This window comes from Lepidochelys kempii, chromosome 3, assembly GCF_965140285.1.
Source record: "Lepidochelys kempii isolate rLepKem1 chromosome 3, rLepKem1.hap1, whole genome shotgun sequence".
In the NCBI taxonomy this organism is placed as follows: Eukaryota; Metazoa; Chordata; order Testudines; family Cheloniidae; genus Lepidochelys; species Lepidochelys kempii.
The window spans coordinates 207,285,409-207,311,987 of NC_136382.1; the positions used below are offsets into that span (position 1 = coordinate 207,285,409).

At 39.4% G+C, this 26,579-nt stretch overlaps 1 protein-coding gene across 1 annotated transcript in view; it reads left to right on the forward strand.

Moving 5' to 3' along the window:
- Window positions 1-26,371, forward strand: part of XRN2 (5'-3' exoribonuclease 2) — an 85,339-nt gene extending 58,968 nt beyond the window's left edge. The window contains exons 25-30 of the mRNA XM_073339797.2: window positions 2,719-2,787; window positions 2,870-3,004; window positions 4,524-4,657; window positions 14,900-14,969; window positions 21,530-21,674; window positions 25,790-26,371. Coding sequence (XP_073195898.1) covers window positions 2,719-2,787; window positions 2,870-3,004; window positions 4,524-4,657; window positions 14,900-14,969; window positions 21,530-21,674; window positions 25,790-25,852 — 616 coding nt within the window. The 3' untranslated portion in view covers window positions 25,853-26,371. The remainder of the gene's footprint in view (window positions 1-2,718; window positions 2,788-2,869; window positions 3,005-4,523; window positions 4,658-14,899; window positions 14,970-21,529; window positions 21,675-25,789) is intronic.
- The last annotated feature ends 208 nt before the right edge of the window (window positions 26,372-26,579 follow it).

Sequence of the window (26,579 nt, forward strand, 5' to 3'; positions counted from 1 at the left end):
TCTGGCAACTAACGGAAGTTACTAGATCGCAGGCTCTGGTTCTTATGGGAGACTTCAATCACCCTGATATCTGCTGGGAGAGCAATACAGCGGTGCACAGACAATCCAGGAAGTTTTTGGAAAGTGTAGGGGACAATTTCCTGGTGCAAGTGCTGGAGGAACCAACTAGGGGCAGAGCTCTTCTTGACCTGCTGCTCACAAACCGGGAAGAATTAATAGGGGAAGCAAAAGTGGATGGGAACCTGGGAGGCAGTGACCATGAGATGGTCGAGTTCAGGATCCTGACACAGGGAAGAAAGGAGAGCAGCGGAATACGGATCCTGGACTTCAGTAAAGCAGACTTTGACAACCTCAGGGAACTGATGGGCAGGATCCTCTGGGAGAATAACATGAGGGGGAAAGGAGTCCAGGAGAGCTGGCTGTATTTTAAAGAATCCTAATTGAGGTTACAGGGACAAATCATCCCGATGTGTAGAAAGAATAGTAAATATGGCAAGCAACCAGCTTGGCTTAACAGTGAAATCCTTGCTGATCTTAAACACAAAAAAGAAGCTTACAAGAAGTGAAAGATTGGACAAATGACCAGGGAAGAGTATAAAAATATTGCTCGGGCATGCAGGAGTGAAATCGGGAAGACTAAATCACACCTGGAGGTGCAGCTAGCAAGAGATGTTAAGAGTAACAAGAAGGGTTTCTTCAGGTATGTTGGCAACAAGAAGAAAGTCAAGGAAAGTGTGGGCCCCTTACTGAATGAGGGAGGCAACCTAGTGACTGATGTGGAAAAAGCTAATGTACTCAATGCTTTTTTTGCCTCTGTCTTAACGAACAAGGTCAGCTCCCAGACTACTGCACTAGGCAGCACAGCATGGGGAGGAGGTGACCAGCCCTCTGTGGAGAAAGAAGTGGTTCGGGACTATTTAGAAAAGCTGGATGAGCACAAGTCCATGGGGCCGGCTGCGCTGCATCCGAGAGTGCTAAAGGAGTTGGCGGATGTGATTGCAGAGCCATTGGCCATTATCTTTGAAAACCCATGGCGATTGGGGGATGTCCCGGATGACTGGAAAAAGGCTAATGTAGTGCCCATCTTTAAAAAAGGGAAGGAGGAGGATCCTGGGAACTACAGGCCAGTCAGCCTCACCTCAGTCCCTGGAAAAATCCTGGAGCAGGTCCTCAAGGAATCAATTCTGAAGCACTTAAAGGAGAGGAAAGTGATCAGGAACAATCAGCATGGATTCACCAAGGGCAAGTCATGCCTGACTAATCTAATTTCCTTCTATGACGAGATAACTGGCTCTGTGGATGAGGGGACAGCGGTGGACGTGTTGTTCCTTTAGCAAAGCTTTTGACACGGTCTCCCACAGTATTCTTCCAGCAAGTTAAAGTAGAATGGGTTGGATGAATGGACGATAAGATGGATAGAAAGCTGGCTAGATTGTCGGGCTCAACGGGTAGTGATCAATGGCTCCATGTCTAGTTGGCAGCCAGTATCCAGTGGAGTGCCCCAAGGGTCGGTCCTAGGGCCGGTTTTGTTCAATATCTTCATTAATGATCTGGAGGATGTCGTGGATTGCACCCTCAACAAGTTTGCAGATGACCCTAAACTGGGAGGAGAGGTAGATGTGCTGGAGGATAGGGATAGGATACAGAGGGCCCTAGACAAATTAGAGGATTGGGCCAAAAGAAATCTGATGAGGTTCAACAAGGACAAGTGCAGAGTCCTGCACTTAGGACGGAAGAATCCCATGCACCGCTACATACTAGGGACCGAATGGCTAGGCAGTTCTGCAGAAAGGGACCTAGGGGTTACAGTGGACGAGAAGCTGGATATTAGTCAACAGTGTGCCCTTGTTGCCAAGAAGGCCAGTGGCATTTTGGGATATATAAGTGGGGGCATTGCCAGCAGATCGAGGGACGTGATCGTTCCCCTCTATTCGACATTGGTGAGGCCTCATCTGGAGTACTGTGTCCAGTTTTGGGCCCCACACTACAAGAAGGATGTGGAAAAGTTGGAAAACGTCCAGCAGAGGGCAACAAAAATGATTAGGGGACTCGAACACATGACTTATGAGGAGAGGCTGAGGGAACTGAGATTGTTTAGTCTGCGGAAAAGAAGAATGAGGGGGATTTGATAGCTGCTTTCAAGTACCTGAAAGGGGGTTCCAAAGAGAATGGATCTAGACTGTTCTCAGTGGTAGCAGATGACAGAACGAGGAGTAATGGTCTCAAGTTGCAGTGGAGGAGGTTTAGGTTGGATATTAGGAAAAACTTTTTCACTAGGAGGGTGGTGAAACACTGGAATGCGTTACCTAGGAAGGTGGTGGGATCTCCTTCCTTAGATATTTTTAAGGTCAGGCTTGACAAAGCCTTGGCTGGGATGATTTAGTTGGGGATTGGTCCTGCTTTGAGAAGGGGGTTGGACTAGATGACCTCCTGAAGTCCCTTCCAACCCTGATATTCTATGATTCTGTGATCCCTCTGGAGTATATTGGGGGCTGTCTGAGCCAGTATATCCCGTATGCCCTTGCCTGCACTTTTTGCCGGAAGTTTTGGGATAGATGGATAAACAGCAAACTAATAACTTGGCTATTAGAAAAAATAATTCAGCTAAGTGTTCTGTAAATAATGCAAAAAACTACTATTTCATTAGGCTAGTTTGATCTTACTTATCAGGCCAAATGTATATCCAGCATAACTATCTCAAATATTTTTTTCTCTTAGTATCAATTTCAAAGATCCACAATTTCAAGAAGACTTTGTATTCAAAGCTGTAGTGTTACCTGGAGCAAAGTAAGTAATTGTCATCTTTTTCCTTCATTTTTATAATGATGTGTAGAGAAGTAAACTATTGTTCTCTAATTTTAATATTCAGAAAACCTGCACCAGTTCTGAAGCCGGGTGACTGGGAAAAAACCAACAATAATGGCAGGCCTTGGAGGCCCCAGCTTGGTTTTAATCGAGACAGAAGGCCAGTTCATTTGGACCAGTCGGCATTCAGAACGTTAGGGTGAGTAGCTGTGAGAGTGAAAGTAGCAGTTAAAGTAGCAGTCCTTAACTGCTTTGCTGAGATGCCTTTTATCTTCCCTTTTTAATAATAAAGGAATATACAATGATCTATGGTTAAAGTTGGTATTTATATGTAGGACACTTAAACAATTATATGTTGAAAATCGGTACTGATGAGTTACATTTTCAAAATGTTCTCAAATACTTGAATTTTATAGTAAGCTTACATTCTTCTGTTTGATATTTTTCTGTAAAGTATTTCTAATTGGCTTTCCTGCTGTGTTTCTTCAGTACCCCTTTGAAGTACTGGAGATTACAAGGAGACTATTACACGGAAGTAATAGTTAAGATTGTGTAACTAGAACTGGGATGTCTTCCATGTTTTTGTTTTCTTAAATTACATTTGTTCAAAGTTCATGTGGTCTGCCATAATCCATTTGATTTTTGGTCGTACTTTGAACAAAGATGGAAGTCAGTTCACCAAATTTAACTGGTGATGCAGCTCCAAAATTCCAAATGATTTTTCTGAGATTTAGGACTCCCGTATAGTAATGCTGCAAGCAAAGGGAATGATCTGAAATTATACGTCGGAAACTAATGGTTAGGTTTGTATTCCTCTAAGCTGAGGTGCACAGGCAGGCATGCATAATTTTGAATCTGCTCGTTGGGGAGAGTGAGTCGATCTAACAAGCCACTGTGGAGTATTATCAGTATAGAAGTACAGAAAATGTTTTAAAGGTGATTAACGTTACCAAACAGCCAGCTCAGACTGTCCTAATCATTTGGACAGCTGGGCTTCAACCTCTTTCTCAAGGAGGAAGACAAAGGCACTAGAGATAGATAAGAGGCTCAGGGGGAGAGAGACTGCGCTTGTAGAAAGCTAGGAAAGTGAGAGCCTCTGTCCATTGAACTATAGCCTGGAAGAAGGATGAGGAATGACAAGTTGCAAGCCACACTCTTCCTTCCATTCACACCCTGGGAAATAGAATTGTTTCACTGCAAGTGCACATGAATCAACTTCTCTCTTGCCATGCTTTGCCGTCACAAAATGGTAGCTATGTTGAGAACATGTCTTATTAAAACGTTAATTAAAAATACAAGAAAATTCCAGAACAAGCCAACTTCAGAACCTTCATGTGAAGTTACTTCTACACAAAACAATGAAACCGCTCTTAAATGTATCCGCATTTTCATTTTTCTACAGAATATGTATGATAGTTACCTAAACTTTACACTGTGCACACACACAACCCCCCCCCCCCAAAAAAAAAAAACCACCCACCCTACTTTTTCTTTGGTAAGCTGTGGTATAAGAGAATTTTCACTGTAACCAACCAGCTCATAAAATGTGAGCTTCGTTCATGATGTGCATGGGACCCTTACAGGTGGTGAATTGCTGCACTGTTCATGAGCATCTCCATCACTACACTGGAGAAGCTGTGGTATTTCATTGGCTTGGTAGCAGCTGTTCTAGTAAGATGACATTGAGAAAATAACTTTCCATTTCTTTTACGTTACAGCCATGCAATGTCAAGGGAAAGAGGACAGTCAGGAAGTGGAGTCTACAGTAATGCAGCACCACTTGGGGCTTATCAGGGAAACCCCTACAGACCGCTTCTAGGTGGCCAACCACAGATTCCTAAATTGTTGTCAAGTAAGTTTTTTGTTTGTTTGTTTTTCCCCTGCATTATCAAATTTAATGAATTTTAAAATTGAACTGTCTGACTTTTATTTTGCTGCAACTACATAGTATTCTTCACAATAAAGTTAAAGGGATATTTGGTTTAAGAGCATGTTCGTGGGTTCTTTTTCTTGATAGATTGCTGACTAGAGGAAAGGCACTTCGAATGGTTAGGAGTTACAAGACTTGAGTAAAATGAATTATGTTTCTGCTTCTTCATGGGTTCTGATATAGATTCCCCACTGTCCTGCTTTGGAGAAAGGAACCATTATATAAAACAAGAAGTGACTACTGTTGTAACTGCATTACAGCATGGACCAGTGTCCAGTCTGTGACTATGGTGCCGACGGATGCTTTTTTGCAGTTCCTTGTCATTCTCTCCCCTCCCCTCTTCCCTCCCCAACCCCCAGTGTTACAGGTGCTGACGTTGGATGTTAGCTCGGTTGTATTCTTACATTAGGAGCCAGCCTGTTAAATCACTGCTGAGGAAAGCATTTTTAAAAATTCACGACATGGTGTTTCTATTATGTTGGCAGAAAACAACAAAATAGAAAACTAGTTGCCTGCCAATATAAAACAGAAAAGTGATCAATTTAATTTAAAAGAAGTCTTTTCTCAATCTATGAATGAACATGCTTTGTCGGAATATAGAAGTGCAACTACTAAAATCTAGCAGCAGCATTACCTAAAATTGAGTCTCCAAGAGATTCAGCTGGGAGGGACTGGAGGCAGCAGCACAGATGCCTGTGTCACTGTGGGGGTCCGCTGGCCAGCCTCTGCAATATTAATACGGTACTCTAGTATTGAAATAGGTGCATTTGTGCATGTAGAGTTACCATAGATTCCAAGGCCAAAAGGGACCACTGTGATCATGTAGTCAGACTTCCTACATAACACAGGACACAGAACTTCCCCAAAACAATTTCTCTTTGAACTAGAGCATATATTTTAGAAGAATGTTCAAAATTGATTTTATTGCCAGTGATAGAGAATCCACCACAACGCTTTGTAAATTGTTCCAATGGTTATTTACATTAACTGGTAAAAAATTCATGCCTTATTTCCAGTCTGAATTTGTCTAGCTTCAATTTCCAACCATTGTATCTTGTTGTACCTTTGTCTGATAGATTGAAGAGACCATTATCAAATATTTGCTCCCCATGTAGGCACTTACAAACTCGGATTCAGTCACTCCTTAACCCTTTCTTTGTTGAACTCAAAGCGCTCAATTTAGCTTATCACTGTAAAGCATGGCTTCAATCCAAAAAACCATAAGACATGTCTCAAGGCAACTACCATCATATACAGCCTTTACAAAATTAGTTGCTTTCTTTTTTTGCCAAGAGCTAGAATATTGAACAGACTTCACTTTTTTAATCTACTTAAATTGTTACCTTTGTATTGTGTGTTAGTGCTTTGAAAACTTTTTTCTGTAGGAGGCAGAAAGAAAGGGTTTAAACTGTTGTATTGTGGGAATTTGAAACTTTATTCCTGTTCAAAGATTTGTCAGTTATTTAAGTCCCTCATTATTCAAGGGGTTCTGAATTTTGAGCCCATTTCACTTTTAAAATAAGTGTGAAAGAAATGGCTTGAACTGCTTGTGTTGATGTAAACTAAGTTGAGATGTTGCAAATCTCAATATTTAAACTGTTCTGTCCTGCACAGGAAACTTGACCATTTCCTTGTACTCAAAGGGGAAGTAAAAAACCTGTTTTTCCTTTGTGCCTCTCTTGAGCACTACATGAACATCAGCACTTTTTGAGGTAGCCGTTTGAATGTCAACACTGACATTTTGCATCAAAGATGTTTAACATAAGAGTTACACTGACATTGATTGAACTGTCTAGATTGGAAAACTCTACTCAAAGTAGCACTAAATAGAGTGGAACCCTGTTTATCCGATCTAATTGGGACCGGGGCCAGACTGGATAATAAAAAATTCAGCTAATCAGGAGAATGGGCAAAGAGTTTTCTCTCCATTATTTTAAGATGCGGAGTTGCTTTTAAAGTAGCTGACCCATCTTGGAAAAGCATTAAAACATACCTCCTTTCTCATCTACTTACCTACTAAACACAATATACGAACCCTTAGTTCTTGCAAATAAAGTTTTGTTCATTTATTAACAAGAAAACCAATATGAATTTTTAACAAGTTGTACAGGTACTGATAATTTTTACAGTCTAACCCTGAACATTATAGGGACTGTCTACAACAGTGTTTCTTAACCTTTTAATTGCAATTTCCTGGGGCCCCACACCACAGTGGCCCCTGCAAAGCTAAGTTATGTGCTTCAGCCATGGGTGGTGGGGGCCAGAACTAAAGCGTCAATTTTCCATATTCCTGTGTGTGCACACTGGGGGTTCAGTTAATATGGAGAGACGGAAAATGGAGGCTCAGGTAAATGGGGTTCTGCTGTAGTCAAAATCATATTAAAAGGAATATGGATACTTACAATCCTAGAAAATATTGAAAAACTTCTAAAAGGTAATCTTTAAAAGTCCTCTGTACTTTAATCATTGGGTATTCACTGTATGATTGGAAAAATGCCTGAGCTACGTGGCATAATAGATAAATTTCACTGACTGTCACCTTACACCTGGTTAAATACTAATAGTCATGATTTGAAATGAGTTTAGTCTCCTCTTACAAACCCTTCATTAACCTGACATGCCAATATGTTTGGTGTGCCCACAATTGCTCAATATTCATCTGTTTTAAAGGCCTAAGTCACTTAGGGGTTTCACTTCCAGATGATTGATCTTGTGTGGTTGCTCTCTTTGTTGCACAGCTTTGATGCTATTCTGTATGGTGATAGTGTAGTAAAATGTTCTAAGATCTTTTCTGTAAAACTGCATTTGTACTTCATCAAGCAGGATTGCTTTTTTGACCGTGAGCACACATCCCAATGTTAGAAACAGGAGTGGGGGAAAAAACGTGGTGGGTTCTAAGAACATGTAGTGTGTTTAGACTTGACTGGATAACCTCTCATGAACAACCATGAAAGTACAGGCTTTGCCAGAATCCTGATCTCTGAAGCACCAGCAGAAAACATGTCAGATGAGGATTTTGTATCCTGAACAACAGAGCAGAACAGCAAGAGAAGAGACTGAGCACGGGGAGTAAGACTTTTTCCTGTGTTCAGGCCCAGTTACCATGCTTCAGATGGCAAGAGGCTCTTTAAAGTAGGCTTTTTTTACCCTAAAATGATTAATCATTCATACATTGAAATTCTTAAGCTTTCCACCTTCCTTTCTCCCATGATCAGACACTGCTACATGCTCAATCTGTATACAGTGAGGAATGATGGTAGCAGATATATGGAGAGAACTGAGCCACAGAGAGGCAGGAGGAAAGTTAGGTGAACTGCCTGAAAAGGTACTAAAATGATGACTTTCATTTCTCTATTGAATTCTGGGGAAAACCGATTTTGGAAAAAGGATGAGTGACCAAGCTAGTTTTGAAGAGTTGGGACAAGCAGACTAGAGAGAGCAAAAAGCTAATGGGAAAATGTTATAAATTTGCAGTACTTTTAGCCAGCTTGCATGTATGCATGAGAGAAAGAGAAAATTAATTACAGAATGGGAGTGTCAAATTTCATTATATTTCAGTAATAACAAGCCACAGGCAGTGGAAGTGAACAGTAGAGATAAAATAATGGTAGCCATTTTAAATTAAACTTATTGTCCAGTCCCAAACTAAATTAGGTTTACTTAATGACTGCAGGATCAAACCTTTAAATTTATGAGGTATCAGATTGCACATGCAGCTTTCCCAGCTGCTCTAACCAATGTGGAGTGGCTGTGGCTACTAAGAATAAGAACAGCCATACTGGGTCAGACCAAAGGTCCATCTAGCCCAGAGTCTTGTCTTCCAACAGTGGCCAATGCCAGGTGCTTCAGAGGGAATGAACAGAACAGGTAATCATCAAACGATTCATCCCCTGTTGTCCATTCCCAGCCTCTGGCAAATAGAGACTAGGGACACCAGCCCTAACTACTAACTTTGATTTTTTAAAGAAGTGTTTATAGTAATCAAAAATAGAAGAGAACATGTAATGGTGTGGAGAGAAGAGTGTGATAATCAGAATGGAAGGCATAACTGTCTTTTGCCTTGGTCTTAGGAAATACTGAGACTTCAAATCTTTGTGTTCATCTGAAGGGAGAAAAGGAAACAAATGTTGGGATTGAATAACCCATTTGGAGTACCATGAGTGTCTGGTACTGATTTCTGCATTTTTAAAGATCATGTCTTGGCACTTTGAAGGAGAACTTTCAAAGCAATCCTCTGAGCCTTAGACACATGGAGCTGACCTTTTCATTTAGGTACTTATGTGGCTTGCATCACCACAGCATCTGAGTGCATCTCATTGTATAGAAGACACTCCAGATACAAATATGTCCCAATGCCATCATTCCTTCAAATTGAGTAGGCTTGAATCCACTGATCAGCGTGGAATTCCAGTCCATCAGTTTGCCTCAGGCACGATCTTGGGGTTTCTCCTACGTTTTTCCAAAGGAGCCCCATTCTACCAATTGGAAGATTCAGTAAAAGAGCAGATTGTTCCTTGAATGGGTCCTTGGATTTGATTGGTTCTCATATCCAACACTTGCCAAGACAGGAGCATTTCATTTCGTATTCTCATTTGAGCATCTATCTCCAGGGATAATAGTTCAGCTTTTTTTGGTACTGTTGAAGTCTCCCCTTCTTTTGGTGGGGTCCTGCAAATCTAAAATCCAGTCTGTTCCTAATGTTAGATTTTCCATTTCTGTCATTATTATTTCTCTAGTGCTGGTTTCCCTACTCTTCTGTTACATGAGGATTGGTTCTTATGCCCCTGGACTTTCCCACCCATGTAGGGAAAAGGGATGTCAAGTCAACAATCTTATGGGCAGTTCAGCTTTCCTTTAGCATGTGGCATGAGTTGCCATCTTCAGTCATCTTAAAGGCATCTTTCAAAAAGCAAGAGGGTAAAAATGTTGCCGTTGTGTTCGCCATTTCCTAAGCATCCTGAACAGACTTGAGAGACGGCCTGCTCTTGATACTATCTCCATTTAAGAAGATAAAATCTGAATTGGAGGAAGAGGAGGGACAGAAGATTGAGAAGCTTCCTTACTCTTCACCAGTTTCTGTGTTGCCTATTCCCTTCTCTTCTGTTGATGATACTGAGGCCTTCCAGGAGGAAGCTTTAGCTGAGGCCATGAAAATCTAGTTTGGCCTTTCTGCTGCACTCAAGTTATTTACTAACTACCCTAAATTTTGTGGCAGTTCACTTGAGGCTTAGTATCCATCTCTTCCAATACTTCAGTGATTGGTTAGTGAGGGAGCAGATGCTGTAGAGTATACAATCTGGTTTGCCAAAGACTTACAGGGAGTAAGGATAAACCAAGAGAAATCCGTTTTCAGTTCTGCTCAAAAGATGACCCCTAGTTGGAGTATGGTAGTGTCAACATTAGCAAAAGTTGACCTTCTTCAAGAAGGATCTCAGGAAATGCTTGGTGGTGTCCAGTCAATACCTAGTTTGTGTTCCTGAGGCTCCTGGAATTAATGGCATCATGTATCTTAACTCAGTTCCCATTTGCCAGGTAGAGAATGAAGACCTCTGCAATCCAGTGATGGTACTTCAAGATACCATACAGACTAACCTGATTTCAGAAGAAATCTCTCTTCAGATCACTTTTTTCCTATGGTCCTACTGATGGAGGATGCCTCTAAGAGTGCAGCCCACATCTGTGCCTGCTGACAACCCACAGTTGATGGTTTTCTGTGGAGCTCTGGTCACACACACATATTCAAGCTGAGAGCAATTTAGCTCGCATTTGAGTCTTCCTTCAGTAGACAGTAGCTATCTTACTGAACTGGAGCAAACATTCTATATGTGTTTCCTCCAATACAAATGGTTCCCAAGGCAATAAAGAAAGGATTGAGCTATAATCCTACTGATAGCCCTAATTCTGGCTAAACAGGGTTTTTGGGTACTATGGGCTTCTGGATCTAGCTGTGGCAGCTTTCTTGTACCTTCTCTTTCAACTCAAGGACACATGCCTCACCGAAATTCAAAGGCTCTACCATTGGAGCCTCAAATAAGCCTGAGGACAAACTCGTCTTCTGTCAGGAGTTCTTGGAGATGATGTTGGAAAGTCAGAAGTCTTCAGCTAGGAGGTCCTACACTGCCAAATGGAAAAGATTTTCTAAATGAGACACACGTAAATTATATCAAAATCCGATCTGAGCAGCTTCTTTCTGTATAACTATAAAACAACCACAGATGAGATCAGAAGATAGGCCTTAATGGGTGGGAATGGTTGTATGTCAAGATAGTAATCTGACTAAAGAGCTCCTGAAAACTCTCACAATTTTTGTGTTTAAAATGTATTGGAAAAAGTAGAGAGAATGCAGTTAAAACTGTGGATTGAAGAAGCAGAATTTTATTTTAGGAGATTTGTATTTTATATATGATGAGGTAAAATGGGACTCTAGAAGGGCAATGTGGTCAATCAAACCACCACCTCTTTTTCAAGAGCGTGCTGTGGGTGTTTCTTACCGTTGTTCTCTGATTTGACTTTGATGTACCAATTTTCAGTTGATGAATAATTGTCTGTGTGCTGATAACTTGGGGGAGTCAAGTGCAGTCTGGTGGTACTGTGCAAATGGCATATTTGGTTTCTACAATCCAGAGTATGTGATTTATGACTTTCATCTCAGTCAGTAAACTTGTCAATTAGCTGCATTTGAAAAGTGATTTTGATTAGTGCAATCAGTAAACATGAAATCTTGTCTTTGATTGCTACACTGATTAGATAAATTGTTACTTGAGGAGTTGCTGGGGAAGGCAGTTTATATGGCCTTATAGCTCTAGGAAATGCCTAATTTGTAAAGACCAAAGAAAATATTAACTGTCATTTTTTCCTCTCCTGCTTGTACCTTTTTGAAGTGCAATTCACTTTCAGGCTTTTTTTCCTTCTTAAAGTGATCTTCTGTCAGAACCATGCAAACGAATGGTAATAAGTTTGTTTTAAACTCTACTTCATTATTAAGATATTCCTGCTTCTGAATACTTAATCTGTGTGTTCCTTGGTGCTATACAAGGAGATTTGATCAGAGTTACTTCCTGAAGGGAGCTATGTCCTAACTTTTCAGTTGGAGGGGAAGGTTAAAGAGCTTGAAACACACATACACCAGGTGCTCGTGATTTGGGGGTCAAAATGAAAGATACATCCTACACCTGGTGGGGACTAACCTCCTCTCACTGGAGGGCTTTCCTTGGACTTTATTGAGGAGCAGAAGACATGGGGTTTTTATAAGTGAGTGTTGGATTAAATGTGTAGCCCTGAACTGCCAGGAACAAGGACAGCTTCTTTCATCTGCGTGGCCTCCTGGCTGCTTGGAGTGCTCCCCTACTTTCTGGCTGCAAAGAAAAGAGGGAGCACCGCATCTCCATGCTGCTGGAAGTGTGAGGTTTCCCTCCCTTCGCCTTCCCCTCCACCCCACTCCATCTTCTGTGTACTAGACAGGAAAGGGCAGTTTGACTCGCCTCCTCCTTTTTCCCCACCCCCAGGTCTCCCATACTGCTGCTGCTGTCCATCAGCAGTGACACAAGAATCTGGTCAGTCTGTCTGTCAGTTCTTTTACAGGACCCATTACAGCTGTATCTGAGTGGCTTCCAATATTATAAAGCGTACACATAAAAAAACCCAAACCCTCTTCCCTGTAGTCAGCAGGGATTGGACTTAACTTTTGTTCACTACTTGGTTCTTTTTGCGGGGTGTCTGTGGGACAGCTACATCAAAGGGAGTTTTGCACTTCACTCTGGAAGTGCTAACGTTCATGATCATCCCAGCCTCCTCCAGCAGTGAGTTCCAGGTTTGTGGGTCAGCTGCTGAAAGCTCTGTCTCCTGCACACACATCTGACTTACGAAACTCTTAGTTCTGTTTCAGTGGCATGTGTCTGTTGTGAGTAGGTCATGTTCGCACACTGTGAGGTGGTCTCTGAAGTAACTTGGGGGAGGATCTCATGGGGAGCCCTTAAATCAAGGCCCAAACCCATGAATCTGACCAGGCATTCAAGAGGGAGCCAGTGAAAGAGGCCAGAGTGTTGGGGTGATGTTTCTGAGCCTGTGGAACAGCTGTCCGTTTAGGAACCCCGTGACCGTGTTGCTTAGGTACTGAGAATTAAGGAATCTAGCCTAGAGGTTTCATATGGCTGGGTCACCGTGGTAGAGTCCAAGCCCAGGAAAGGGGACAGCTTTTTTTTGACCTCTATAAATATAAAAGTGGGGCCATTTACCAGGACTATGTATGAGACACCAGGTGGACAGCCTAATTAAAAGAATTATGGGCATACCTTTTGGGTTAAATGTTTAATCCTGAAATGCAGATCTTTCGTTTTGCGTCTCTTTTCAAATGGAGTTTGTTTAAAATGAGCGGTTTGAAACTATGGGTCATGGACGATTGAAAAATGGCCAGTATAGTCAGTACTATTCCCTGTCTACAGTACATAGTCAAGTGCTTTGGTACTGTCCTAGTCTGAATGATGAATCTACTTCTCTTAAAGTATCCTATCCTCTCTAATAGACCTCACTGTTTAAACCTTCTGATTCGTCTAATTTTTCCTTATCCTAATTTGATCCCATAAATTCCCCAGCCACTCTCTGGCAACCCTAAAACATTATTTTTATATATAATGCATTATCTTCAAATTAGCAATTAGTTACAAGTGAAATGAGTTTGGGGAATCCCAGTCTAGTCTCTAACGGATATATTGTCCACACTATAAGTAACTTTGTAATCTGGCCGATGTGAGCATGACCCATTCTGATCGAAGGAGGCCCAAGGCAGGAAGAGCAGAAATGTTGGAGATCAGAATTTATTTCCACCAGCAAAGCTGTTATCTTCAGTAGGACCTGCCTGCACTATACAGAGTTCTCTCAAGTGCTACCATAAAAGGTTTCTGTTCAGATCAGACCATTAAAATGCACAAGCAATCCAGTCTGAGTTCCTAGAAGAGAGGCTCATATTTCCTTCTCTCCATGCTTTTCTTAAAAGCTCAATTGAAAAAGTAAATGTAGAGTTCTATCAAATTATTGCTAAGCTTTGGTATCCTTGAATATTGACAATTTAACAGGCTATTACTATCCTATCACAGTATATCAATTAGACAACTTCTGGAACCAGCTGTTATAATTAGGTCACACTTAAACACCATTGAAGATAATCAAAGATGTCACTGAAACTGAAGCTTTTGACTGAGACACAATTTAAGTGTTTTGAACTGACCAGGGAGCTATTGATTAAATGTTTCTTTCATCCTGTTTACTGGTCAATTTATTTAGAAGAACAGCAGCCATTTAATTGCATGTCTTATTAAAGCAAAGTTGTTGCTGGTACATCTTTATACAGAGCTAGCGCTTGACTACAAGAAAACAATTGAAAAGTGGGTGGTCCCTTTCATTACCGTTTCTTACTGCTACAGTGCCATGTGTCCTGAGCCAGATTTTGCCAATTTTTTCCCGTCTGTATAATAAACTGTTCAAAAGGACCCAGAGTGAATCATTATATTCTGGTGGCCAGCAAAGTTGAAAATATAGTATTCTTAAATCATGTCTACACCCTATCAGCTTTCCGATTGTATGGTGAATAATTCAGCCTAATAAAGAGGACAGAATTATTGGTTGATGCTTATAAAAATATGGCAATTCATTATCAGTGTGTTTCTCCCCCCACCCATTTACAAAGTTCACACATACTGGCTTATTGGTGGATGTATTTGGTGGTAATGCTAAACGTTGTCTGAAAGAGGCTTTTCAAAAGTTGTGGTAGGAGTCGTAATTTCTTTTGTTGTAAAAATTCCAGAAAATGTATTCCTTCAGAGGTTTAAAACATTAACCAGTGTATTGGTCCCAGTAATTGTAATTTTTTTCCTCTTGATTACCTGAAATTTAGCTTTCCATTGTGTATATCAATAAGATACGAATGGAGACATTTTGCTCTTACACCGGTTTCAAGTCACAGTTATTCCACTGAAGTCCGTGGAATTATTTTACAATTACACCAGTGTAGAGTAAAAATTTGGCCCAAAAGTATTTGGCAGCAAGTCCAATTTGGGGGGTTTGTTAGTACTCTGAAACTTTTAAAAATTTGTTTTTAACACCTACTTGACAATAAGTGATGTATGGGACTGGTTTTTGCATATTTGACTTTTTTGTTTCATTACACAGATCTACGGCCCCAAGAATCATGGCGTGGTCCCACACCTCTGTTTCAACAGCCGCCACAGAGATATGAAAGGTAAATTTTGTAAAAAGCTTTTAAATATTTAGCTCCCTCATAGTCTACAAAATGTTATTTGTTAGTCTTAAAAACTAGGCTTTTAATTTTCTATTTAAATTTATTAACTCTTAAAAACAAATTGTTACAAGATCTTAAATCCATGATTTATTTTTATTCTGGGGTGTGAAATTCAGTATTTCTCTTTTTAAAAGATTGAGTTTCTGGCTAAGAAAGAAAGAGAAAACCACGTTCTATTAAAAACCAGAAACTTCAAAATTAACTTTACTGTTGATGCTTTGGTTACCATTCTTGGATCTTTGGCCTTTATCTTATTGAAGCTTTTGAGATACTATGAAATTCAACACAGAGAGCTTAAAACTGCATTAGATTTTTGTACAGGCTAAACAAATTTCTTTTTAGGAGGGTTGTGGAGCTTAATGAGGCATAACTAATTGTGTTCCACTTTTATCATTTCTGTGCTGGAACCACAGCATTAGTACAGACTAGCCATTGATTCTTGCTACAAACCTCTTGAAGTCCTAATCAGCTTCTTTGGTACAACTTTTTCAGGCCTGACAAGCCTATTGTAGGGTAGTGTCACTGTAGGTCAGTAGTTATTAGTTGCCACTGAAAACAGTTTCTTTAACTACTTAAGACTGAACTGAATTAAATGCAGAAGGGACTCAGAGGAGGATTATAGAATCTGCAGTCCAATAAGTACCATGGAATAGAAAGAATGTGACATGGTTTGATAATAAGGGATGTTTTACATGTGTTCCTTCATTGATAAGTTGTATGCCCTTAAGTCGGAAGGACTTTACAAACTCCAGGATATCTGAATGCTATGAATAATTATATTAATATATATATATAGTGCAATTTTAGAATACAGATTTAAAATGGACACTAACTTTTACATATGCTACGTTTACTTACAGCTGTTAATGCTGAAAAGAATCAGACTGGGGAAAAGTTGTTTGGCTGTTAACAAATACGCATATTTTCCATGGCAACATTTTTATCTCTCTCAAAATCAGTTCAGTTTTACTTTAATTTGCCATCTTTAATGTGGAATCTTGCCTTATAAACTTTATTTTCAGGGTTATATTCAACAATGTAATAAACTGAAATACCTGATCTTAACTAAAAGTAGCTTCACAAGTAGCTATTGTTTTCTTTTTTTAATGAAACAGTACTGTGTGTTTTGGTAACTTGTAATGGTTTTTTTACAGTGCTAGGAATTTCATTCTATTGGTCGGCTAATTTCACTGATTCAGTATAATTGAACTAAAATTTCTGTTTGGGCTTCTGGATTTCCAACTTCCTACTTCCACCTCTTCAACCAATCCTGACGTGCGTGCGTGTGTCGTATAGTTTTAATAGTGGGGGAGGTCTTGGCATGGGGGCACAGGACTTAGTTTCCTTTTTAACATTGGAAAGATGCTTGTACTTAGGGTCCAGACATCTGGCTGTACAGCTATATATTGTCTAGTCTAGTATATGGTGGCATCACTGGCTCCTTAACCTTACCCAGTGTGCTTTCAGTATTGTAGGAGGTGGGATATGTGGACGTTGTGCAGTGTGTTAGTAATGTTACAATGTGGAGATCACCATTCATTTCTTAAACTTCCATTTTCAGTATTCCTCCAATTACTTTATGGGACTGAAGTTGTTCATGTCATGGCTTAGCCAAGAAGGGAATCTCTTTGGAAAGTTTGCAGAAAATCCTTCCAGCTTTGAAATGAAAATAAGGTGGCTTTTCACAATTCAAGATTTTTTTTTCTAGTACTTTTTGTGTTCATACCTCTTTGGTTTATAAAACCACTAGCTTGCTTGACTTAGCTCCCCAGTGGGGACAAATACACTCACTATGTTCATGAAGATACTTGATTAGGAAGACAAAAAAAAGTTTAAAATGTTTAAATGCACTGAGCACTGACATTAAATTACTTGCCTTACTGATTTAAGCATGCATCTAAAAGGTGATGGGCGTGAATATTTGCATAGTTGAACAGGCTCTCTGCCAGTGCCTCTAAAGGACTTGAGATTGGGGGAGAGTTGGTTGTAATAGACATGATACTACTTTAGACCTGGGACTATTTTATTGGTTCTAATGCCCTATAGAGTAGTGGTTTTCAACTTGTTGATAGTTACCCAGCAGGAGGGAAGTGGCCACCAAGTTTTTGTGGCATTGTGAGGCTGCTGTCCATGTGCTGGTTTGCCACTGTCCACTGCTGCTGATGGTTTCTCCTCTTGTTCTGCCTGGGTTGGGGCAAATTGGGAAGCAAGTGGGTATTGAAATCATAACAGAGGGCGGGAGCAACACAATAAGGAAGAAAGTCTTCACCTAAAGGAGGCAGGACTGGGAGAATGGAACCTCCTCCACTCACAACAGCCAGCAGGGAATGTGGATGTAGTCCCATCCCTGACAATGAATCTTGAGGGCTCAGTGAAGCCGGTTCAAAGATGTCTGGAAGGCTGGATTGAAAGTGGTCAGATTTTTGGCTTGCTGGAGGGAAACGTGGTGCTTATGAAATGCTTCTCTCAGAATCAAAATGAGCATGTTGTCTGTACAGGAGTGTTTACGTTTTTAGAACCAGTGGTGTGAGAGTCTCAAAGTATATGTAGGGGAAATAAATTATTAAAACCGCAGGAAGTTACTGTTGAACAGAGCAGCTGCTGCGTACTTGCAAAGAGTCTTACTGATCTGAGAAGTTCTGATACAGTCCATCTAAAATCTAAAGCATTTAAGGCCTAATTAACACTGAATAAGCATGTGAGAACATAGGTGCTGGAACGAGAGATGCTGGGCGTGCTGCTGCACCCACTGGCTTGAGGTGGTTTCCATTATATACAGAGATGACAGTTTTGGTTCAATGGGTCTCAGCACCCCCACTATAAAAATTGTTCCAGTACTGCTGTGTGAGAATGCTTTGTGTTCTAGGCTTGTTTTTTCCAATGGCAGTGGCTGGACTTAATTGAGAAGCCTTATATATTTGTAATGTTGTTTGTGAGCGATGTTGATCATAACACTAGAAACCTTGAGAGATCTGGGTTGGACCCTCGCATTTCAGGGAAGAGAACACCATCATTTCACTATGGGTATTAATGGCATAACTGGAAAATCTAAACTGAGCTAGGATCGTTTTAGTCTGTGCTTGGATGAAATCTCTAATGAAAATCAGGTCTGAAACATATTAACATTTTCTTGCTATGAAACACCTTCCTAAAGCAACCATAACTGTCACTTACCATGCATGTTAGGGTTTCATTACACAATCATACAATACTGGGTAATAGATCATGTTTTGTCCTAATTCAAATACAGCACAAAGGGCACTGCCCTTCTGTCTGTGACTTTGTATAACTGCATGTATATTAAGGGGTCAAGCTGTATATTAAGACAGAGCCTAGATCCTATAGTAATACATATGCACAATAGCACAGAATTTATTCCTGTGGGAACTGTAACTTTTAATTTCCTGATTTGTCAGATTAAAATGTCAACTGTAATCTTGCATTAATACGGTTTTGGCATATAAATAAGGTACATAACCTAGTGAGTGAAGAACAGAATAGAAGTCTGGATGCTGGTTTGGTTACTTCTAATACTACATAGTACTTGCACAGCATTTTGAACATGTTAGATGCTATATAAATATTCAGTAACTTAACAGGTTTAGCTAAAATCTTCCAATCATACTACATAGCTGTTTCATTTTTACAGTGGCTTGAAAACAACAGAAGTGTCTAACAAGCTTTTAAATCTAAGGAACACTCATAGTACATTGTCGATCCATCTTAGTAAACACTCCTAATATGCAGACTTACAAAATTACACTGCTGAAGTTAATGTATGTTTTGCCTAATACAAAAATATATTGTGTAAATTTTGCCCTGTGTGCAATAACTGTGAATTGCCAAAATCCTTTATGAATAATTGTTGCTGCACATGCATATTGTCTTATTAAAAATCAACATATTGACTATTTAATCACTGCTTGGGATGGTTTTGGGGGGCGTTAAATACTCCAAATTCATGTTATGCACTGACTGCCTGAATAATTTTAACTCCTTATTTAAGATCACCTTGAGTTACAAATGCATTTTAACCACAGTCCCTTGGCATTTGTATAGAATTTAAACATTCATTTAAATGGAATCTGTTTTGACAGTTTTATTAGGAGAGACCTTACAGAAGCCTATGCCTACATAGACTTTTGTGGCGTAGTGACTTTATAATGGAAATGTTGACAAACTTACTGAAATCAAGGGATTGTTAGTTAATGAAAACCAAAGCTCATGCTACTTAATGTTCATAGTGCTTTGATGGAATTTTCTGCTGTCGCCACTATGATTTATCTGACAAAATATCAAGACATATTTTGAATCCAGTGTTTTGCCTTAAGAGGAGGATATTATTTCCTTGAAAGGTAAAATAAAAATATTGCTGAACATGTATTTAAGCAAAAGGAATATTTCCGCATGATTGTTAGGTGATCTGGAGTGCTTAATTCATCCTGCCATTGATTTTAAATAATTACAGTATTGGCCTGAGTAGTAAATGTTTCAGATAACGTTTTATGAATGCATTGTCTGTTGTTTGAGACAAAAAAATAGGTAAAAGGGGTGTATAATTCAGCAGTAATTAAGGTTTTGCTTCTGTGCAACATTTAGTTCTGTTTCAGTAAATATCGTTTTGCATATTGCTTGTAAGTGCCAACTATGCATTCAGCATGAAAGTCATACTTCATACTAGGAATCTTGTCCTTTTGTCTCTGTGGACAGTAAGAGTTCTCATTGCCTAGGCTTTGGACATCATAACTGTTCTTAAAATCTGGCCAGACAAAGTAAACATAATGCAGTTTTTACAATGTAAACCTAAAATGAATGGGAATAGGAATTTAAACATGAAAGCCCCTCTTTAAATATGTACTTTTCCCCCATCTTGTTATATTTACCTTTTTGTGTTTTGGGTTCTCAGAAACAGCTTGCCATGATCAGTGCATTGGCTTAATATAGACTTATGTCCCCATTCCTATCAGTGAAGTTCACATTAAACCACATTAAAACGTTCCCTACCCCCACCAGTCCTTCCCTCAGTAAGCCCTACACTGATCTTTCAGCTGTCTTACAGGTGGCTATGTGTAATATGCTTGTATAAACTTCAAGAAGGAGAATGTGATCACCTTATTTAAAACCCTGAGTGCTTGCTTGAATAGAGTAGGCCAAATTCAGCCTCGGTGTCACTTCATTGACTTTGGTAGAGTTCTGGCAGGGATGACTTTTAGTATCTTTAATCAAATGGATCCAGCCCCGGGTTTTTCAAAGACAAGGGAAGTAATACTGAAGTTAGTGTTATTACAATCAATTTTAAAATTAAACGGTTACCCCATACATCAGTTGTCCAATATTTTGATATTTTAGGCTAATTACTTTCCTCCTTTGCTCAGAGATCATAATAGAATATCAATGTATACATGTTGAACTGTAACCAAAACAGATTTAAATTTACAGGATTTGTGTATGAATTGTGGTGAATAATATCTAATTTTCTAATTAATTCTCTTTCCCCTCAACACACTGTGGTGTGTTCTCTGCAGAAAATATGGATTTTGAATTCTCTAGCAGTGGAGAGATCATGTCCTAAGCAGTACATGGCTATATTATTTTTATTAATATTTGTAATAAAACAAGGATTGGATCTGCCTGTTTTATATTTGTAATTTTAGACTAGCTACTTAAAGGCAATAAAATATTTCTTGCTGCTAGTAATCTAGGATGAGAAACTAGGTTAAAATAGATGTTGAATTTGTGTTCCCATATAAACTGTACAGCAAATGTCAGTCAGTCCATGCCAATTAGTGCTTATGTTGCTAGGTCACCATGGTCAATTGAAAACTGCATCAATAGAACTTGAAAAGGTTTCTTCCCGATCAGACCTTCTGACATATTGAGCAGAATAATGGATGGGAAAAAACAGCCAAGGCCCCTACCCTAGATTCAAAATACTCGGCAGTAAGAATTCATTTACAACCTGCAATTAACTAGAAAGAATGGACTCCCACAAAGTCTGGACATTTAGAAAATAAAGCTTCATTCTCCTGTGTTGCACGTTTACTCTTTGGATAGTGTGTTACATTTAGCTAACGCAGTGACGTTTTGTTTCAAATCTACATTGGCAGTCACTTCAAACAGACTGGCAAACCTGTCTCTAAAATACAGGATGAGCAAAATCCTTCTAGGGAGTTCAAAAAATCCCTGACTCTGCAAAATTAAATTTTCATTCTTTCAAAAGCATCTGTTTCTTCACCTTAGTATGTTTGAGAGTGAAGCAGTGTGTAAACATGGTCTGATAGTTAAAATTGTGCAGGACTTCTTCCTTACAGGGTGTGGGCCAAATCATTTAGAGGCACTTCTAGCTCCCGTAGATTGTAACATGGCTATGCAATTAACACAATAGATCTGTGCTTAAGCAAATCGAACCATTTATTATACGTCTATAAGAAGTTGGGTTTTGTAATATGACGTTATATATACATTAATAACATGCTATAATACACATGTTCTTTACACAGAAATTCTGGGGCTGCCCCTCTTCTATCTTGGAACCGCATGCTACAATCCCAGGGTGCAGCATTCCAGCAAAATCAGTACCAAGGACTAGGTGGACCAATGAATTACCCCCACAGACCTGATGATCGAATGGATAGAGGAAGACAGGTAATAAAGCACTGTGTGATTGTACGTTGTTTTCTTCTGGGTCACTTGTGCAGTATCTGTGTTATGGGAAAAGGGAAAATACTCACCGCAAATGTTTCTGCCAAGTAAAATCTTCTGTTTTGTTTTGAATCTTAACGTGGTTCTGTTTTAGGGGTTTGTCTTTAACACATCCTCATAGGTGAATTGAAGGACATATCAAACCCCTAAATTTAGAATATCTATAGTTAGAATTTTTTTCTTTTTGCTGAAAGATACTGATTTAACTTAGACTGGAAACTATTGGGCTACTAGACCCTAATAGCCAAAAGTGCACACGTGTATGCATGTGTGTAGCTAGCTAGTCTTGGAAGGATTCAGTTTTCATTGGTAACTGTCGGTAACGGTTCATTTCACTGTAGACACACAAACAGATGAATAAAATATTTCCATCAGTGATGATCAAAACTTACAGCGAGGCAAAATAAAAAATGCTGCTGGAGAGCTTTCTGGAGTTGAATTTAAAGGATATTTACTTTGTATATTTTTGACACGTAGTGACGACAATTTATATCACTGGTTCTCAAACTTTTGTACTGGTGACCCCTTTCACATAGCAAGCCTCTGAGTGCGACACCCCCCCCCTTATAAATTAAAAACACATTTTTATATATTTGACCCCATTATAAATGCTGGAGGCAAAGTGGGGTTTGGGGTGGAGGCTGACAGCTCGTGATCCCCCATGTAATAACCTCGCGACCCTCTGAGGGGTCCCGACCCCCAGTTTGAGAATCCCTGATTTATATTAAGTTATAAAACTTTAATTTTTTTAATATAAACTCTGTCATTAAGTTGTATGAGTGCCCCATAATTTCATTCAACTGTGAACATTTAAATTGATAAAAAGGGGGAAAAAAGCTTAAATATCGTCAGTGTTATCTGTTGAAATTATAAAAAAGCAAATTGAATTCTGCCAAGCCTCTCTCCCCTACACACACACAGTCGCGCACACACACTAAAGTTACTTATTTAGATTTAAGTTAGCAAACATTAGAGAGTTCATATTCAAACCTGAGGTGGTCTTGCCATCATTTAAAAAGTACAATATAAATTTAATAAACAACCAAAAACGACAGCATATCGAACCCCTTCTCCCCACACATGCACACGTTCTCCATTTTCCCAATAAATGGGTAACGCACCAGGATGCACAGTTGTACCCTCCCCCCCCACCCCCAGCAATGTGGCTGAAAGCTATGAAACTTGAAGATACTTTCCTCCTTATTTCTGTTAATTTTTAAAGTAGTTTCTCATACTCCCCTGCTCCCAGCTGTAGGATATGGTTATTATCAGAAGGGTAAGTTCTGGCCTGTACCCCACATGCTGGATAACTACCCAATCTTCTTGTTCTTCCCATTTTATAAATATAAAATAAAACCCATTTAATTGGGAACCTGATACTGATGAATCAGTTGCATTAAATCTGCCTTACACCACAGTAAAATTGAAGTAACTTCATTGGATTCAGTGTTATGCCAGTGTAAAACGAGTAATACAACGATGAGTCAATATCCATATCTGCTTTGCTGGGATAATTGCTTGGATACAAACTTACATTTCAGTGTCTAATGATAAAATTATGCTCTTAATTCTGAAAATTCCATTTTGTTAAAATACAAGTCTATTCAATATGCAATATTGTTGGAGTGGTGTCAATCCCAGGTTATTAGAGAGACAAGGTGGGTGAGGTAATATCTTTTATTGGATCAACTTGTATGTGCTAACCACTTATGCTAAACATCTGTTTGATCCTGTATTTAGCCATGACTCTCTAAGTAGCTTCCCCAGACCTGAAGAAGAGCTCTGAGGCTCAGAAGTTTGTCTCTCTCACCAACAGAAGTTGGTCCAATAAAAGATATTATCTTACCCACCTTGTCTCTCTAATAAGCCTATTAAGATCATTGGACAGTTGTCATTTAGTGCTTGCTAGTGTGAATTTCCTGCTATGGCTTTTTCACCGCATCATGTTTCCCTTCTCTATTACAGTGGGTCATTTTTACTTGAATGATCTATAAATGAGTTGATGACTTGTACTGTGGCTATTCTTTAAAGCAACTCATAACATATATACACACACACAGACACATACCAGCATAATATACATTTGTGGGAGCCTCTGGTAAGCATGTTTAAATAGCCCCATTTCAAGAAGATGTAATTTTTGTAATGAACATTTCAAATGTGGCATCAACCAAAGTGTGTGACAACAACGAAGCTGTTTTGGCCATCTCTGCCCTAGGGAAATTCTTGATAAAATTCCCACTGTAGCCAAGGCTGATTCATCTGAATCAGTGATAGGAGCCCCAGGGAGGCAGCCTGCCAGCTGCCAACACCATTTCCATCCTCATGTCTCTTAGTTTTGCAGGATTACATGATGCTGAAACACCTGCAGCCAGCAGGTGATCTACCCTAGTGCTCCTAACTCTACACTAGTTCAGCTGAACCTGTATTAGCAACAGTGGGATCTTTCCTTGAACTAAGGACCTTGTCACAAAGCTTTAAAGATCAGTCTGGTAATGTCTTTAGCTCAAGCTGCTTCTCTGGTTTGGAGTATGGTAAGAAAGAAGTGGGCTTATCAGGTATAGGCCTGTTAGCAAAGTTTAAAATGCTCAGGAATGGCTGTGAAACCCTGCTGTAGACAAGCCATGTTTTAACACTATTTGGCCTGTGTAGAGGAGATCAGATTGTGTTGGTTCTAGCCTGGGGCACTGACTGGGCTGACATCTTTTAACATAGTGTGATTCTGTCTACACTGGTTTGTTAAACCATACCAGAACCTTCTTCATCTACACCACACTTTTTAAGTATAATGGCTGAACTTTGCGAAAAGATGTGTATTGACAGGGTCAGTTCTGGAAATCTCTAATGGAATTACTTAAAATGCATCTTCACCAAGAAGCTTGAAAGCAAAGAATATATGCATAATTGCCCCAGTCCACAATATGAGCAGTTGTGATGATAAATAAAAAAGGAATGAGGTATTCTCAGGGCTTGGGTGAGGGGAGAGCATTGAAATCAGGCTGGAAAATTGGATACTCATCCTCCCTCTGCAACTTTCCTTTGACCTCCTATGGTAAAGTTTGGGATTATTGGTAACAATGGTAGGCACCACATTTTCAGTTTGGAGGGAGATTCAAGTTGACTTCTCTAAATTCCCCTCAGATAAGCTTATCACCATGAATCTGATATATTGGGTGTGGCAACTAAATTAAATACAAATTTATATCTAAAGCAGTAACCACTTTACTTGAAGTCTTTTGTACTCTCAGTACTCAGTCAGTTGACATGCATTGCTATCATGTCACCTAGTGTTTAAAATGCTCTTTAAAACAGAACGGATGCCTGCAAGAAGCCAGCACAACAGAAATGCATCTAACAAGAAAAGTCTCATGTATCTGGTTTTTGCTTTGGCAGAAGATCAGTTGTCTACAGCTAAAATATACAGACTTGTACTTTTATGTAAATGAAATCGAAATAAAGACAAAACACTGTATAAGTTAATCATAATGGGTAGGTTAAGATGAAGCCTAACTAGGATAGAAGTATCCTAGGTGTCAAAGCATACCCTTACTGTGCATCTGAAGGTATTCTACTTTCCACTATTAGTGTAAAATGTGTGCGCACACGTGAGTGTCTATATATACATAATGGCAGAGCCTCGTTTACTTCATGGATTTACAAAGTTTGCTTTTCAAATCCTGCCCTTGTTTTCATTTTGCACCTTTTTAAATTCCACTATTACTGAAAGCAAAAGGTTAGCAGTTACTTCTGCAGCTCAAATCACCCTCAGTGCTGCCTTTTGACTTTTTGCTTTCTCGTTTAGGATTATTAAATCTTTTCCAACACACATGGAAGTGTGAGGTTGGTGTTGCACAGAGCTCACTCCTTGTGTAGAAGCTGAAGTGTGTGTGTCCAGGAGAGCATTTGTAAACACTATTAAGAGATGTTTAGCTCTTTCTTTGATATCTTTCTGTGTAAAGGCTGTATTGTTTCGGTTTTGCATGGAGTCTGAAGCTAGGCTACCTTGTTTATTGTGACAGTAATCCAGAAAATAAACCCTTGCTTTTGTTTGTTTGCAGGGATATGGCCCCGGGAGGCCCTACCCTTTGCCACCTCCCTCTGGAAGATACAACTGGAATTAGACGCTTGAAGTCTTCTGTCATCAAACCCTGTTTTTACAATAGCCGTGGACAGAAGGCATCTTTGAGAAATGTACTAGTAGTTTTTAAACTGCAATGTGTGTTTTACCTGTGTATATTTCTTACTGATAAGATTTTTTTTGGGGGGGGGAGGGTTTTTATGTTGCTTTGAAACTGTGCTGGAGAAGACGTAAAGCCCTTACGTGCTTGAGAGAGACATTTCATGAAGTAGGAGTACTGTTCTGCCTTTCTTACTAGCTAAGCATACATTGCATATGCCTGTCAATTGCAAATCAAAACACCCTTTACTTCACAACATAAGAGCCCAAAAATAGACACTGATTTTTAAAGAGTGCCTAGAAATAGGGGTTTATTAGCTGTGAAGGTAGGCACAGCAGGTAATCTAAAAAACACAGGGTTTAAAGACACGCTTTTGTCCATATTCTTTTTAATAACACTTCATTGATGTATTTGCCTCTCGAGTTTGATTTCTGGACTTGTAAGTAAAAATGTTTCAACTTTTGTCTGGTGTGTTCTTGCTCTTTTATGCCTTTTACCTGGTAGAATATGAAATTAACAGATCTTTTACAGAAAATCACGTTTTCATACAAAGGTTAACCAACCATTAGCTGGCTAGTATATGGGTGTATTTCTTAGTAATTTTCAAAGGGGTTTGTATTCAGTGTATTGAATATTGAAATATTCTGTTTTTACTTGACTGCCCTATGAA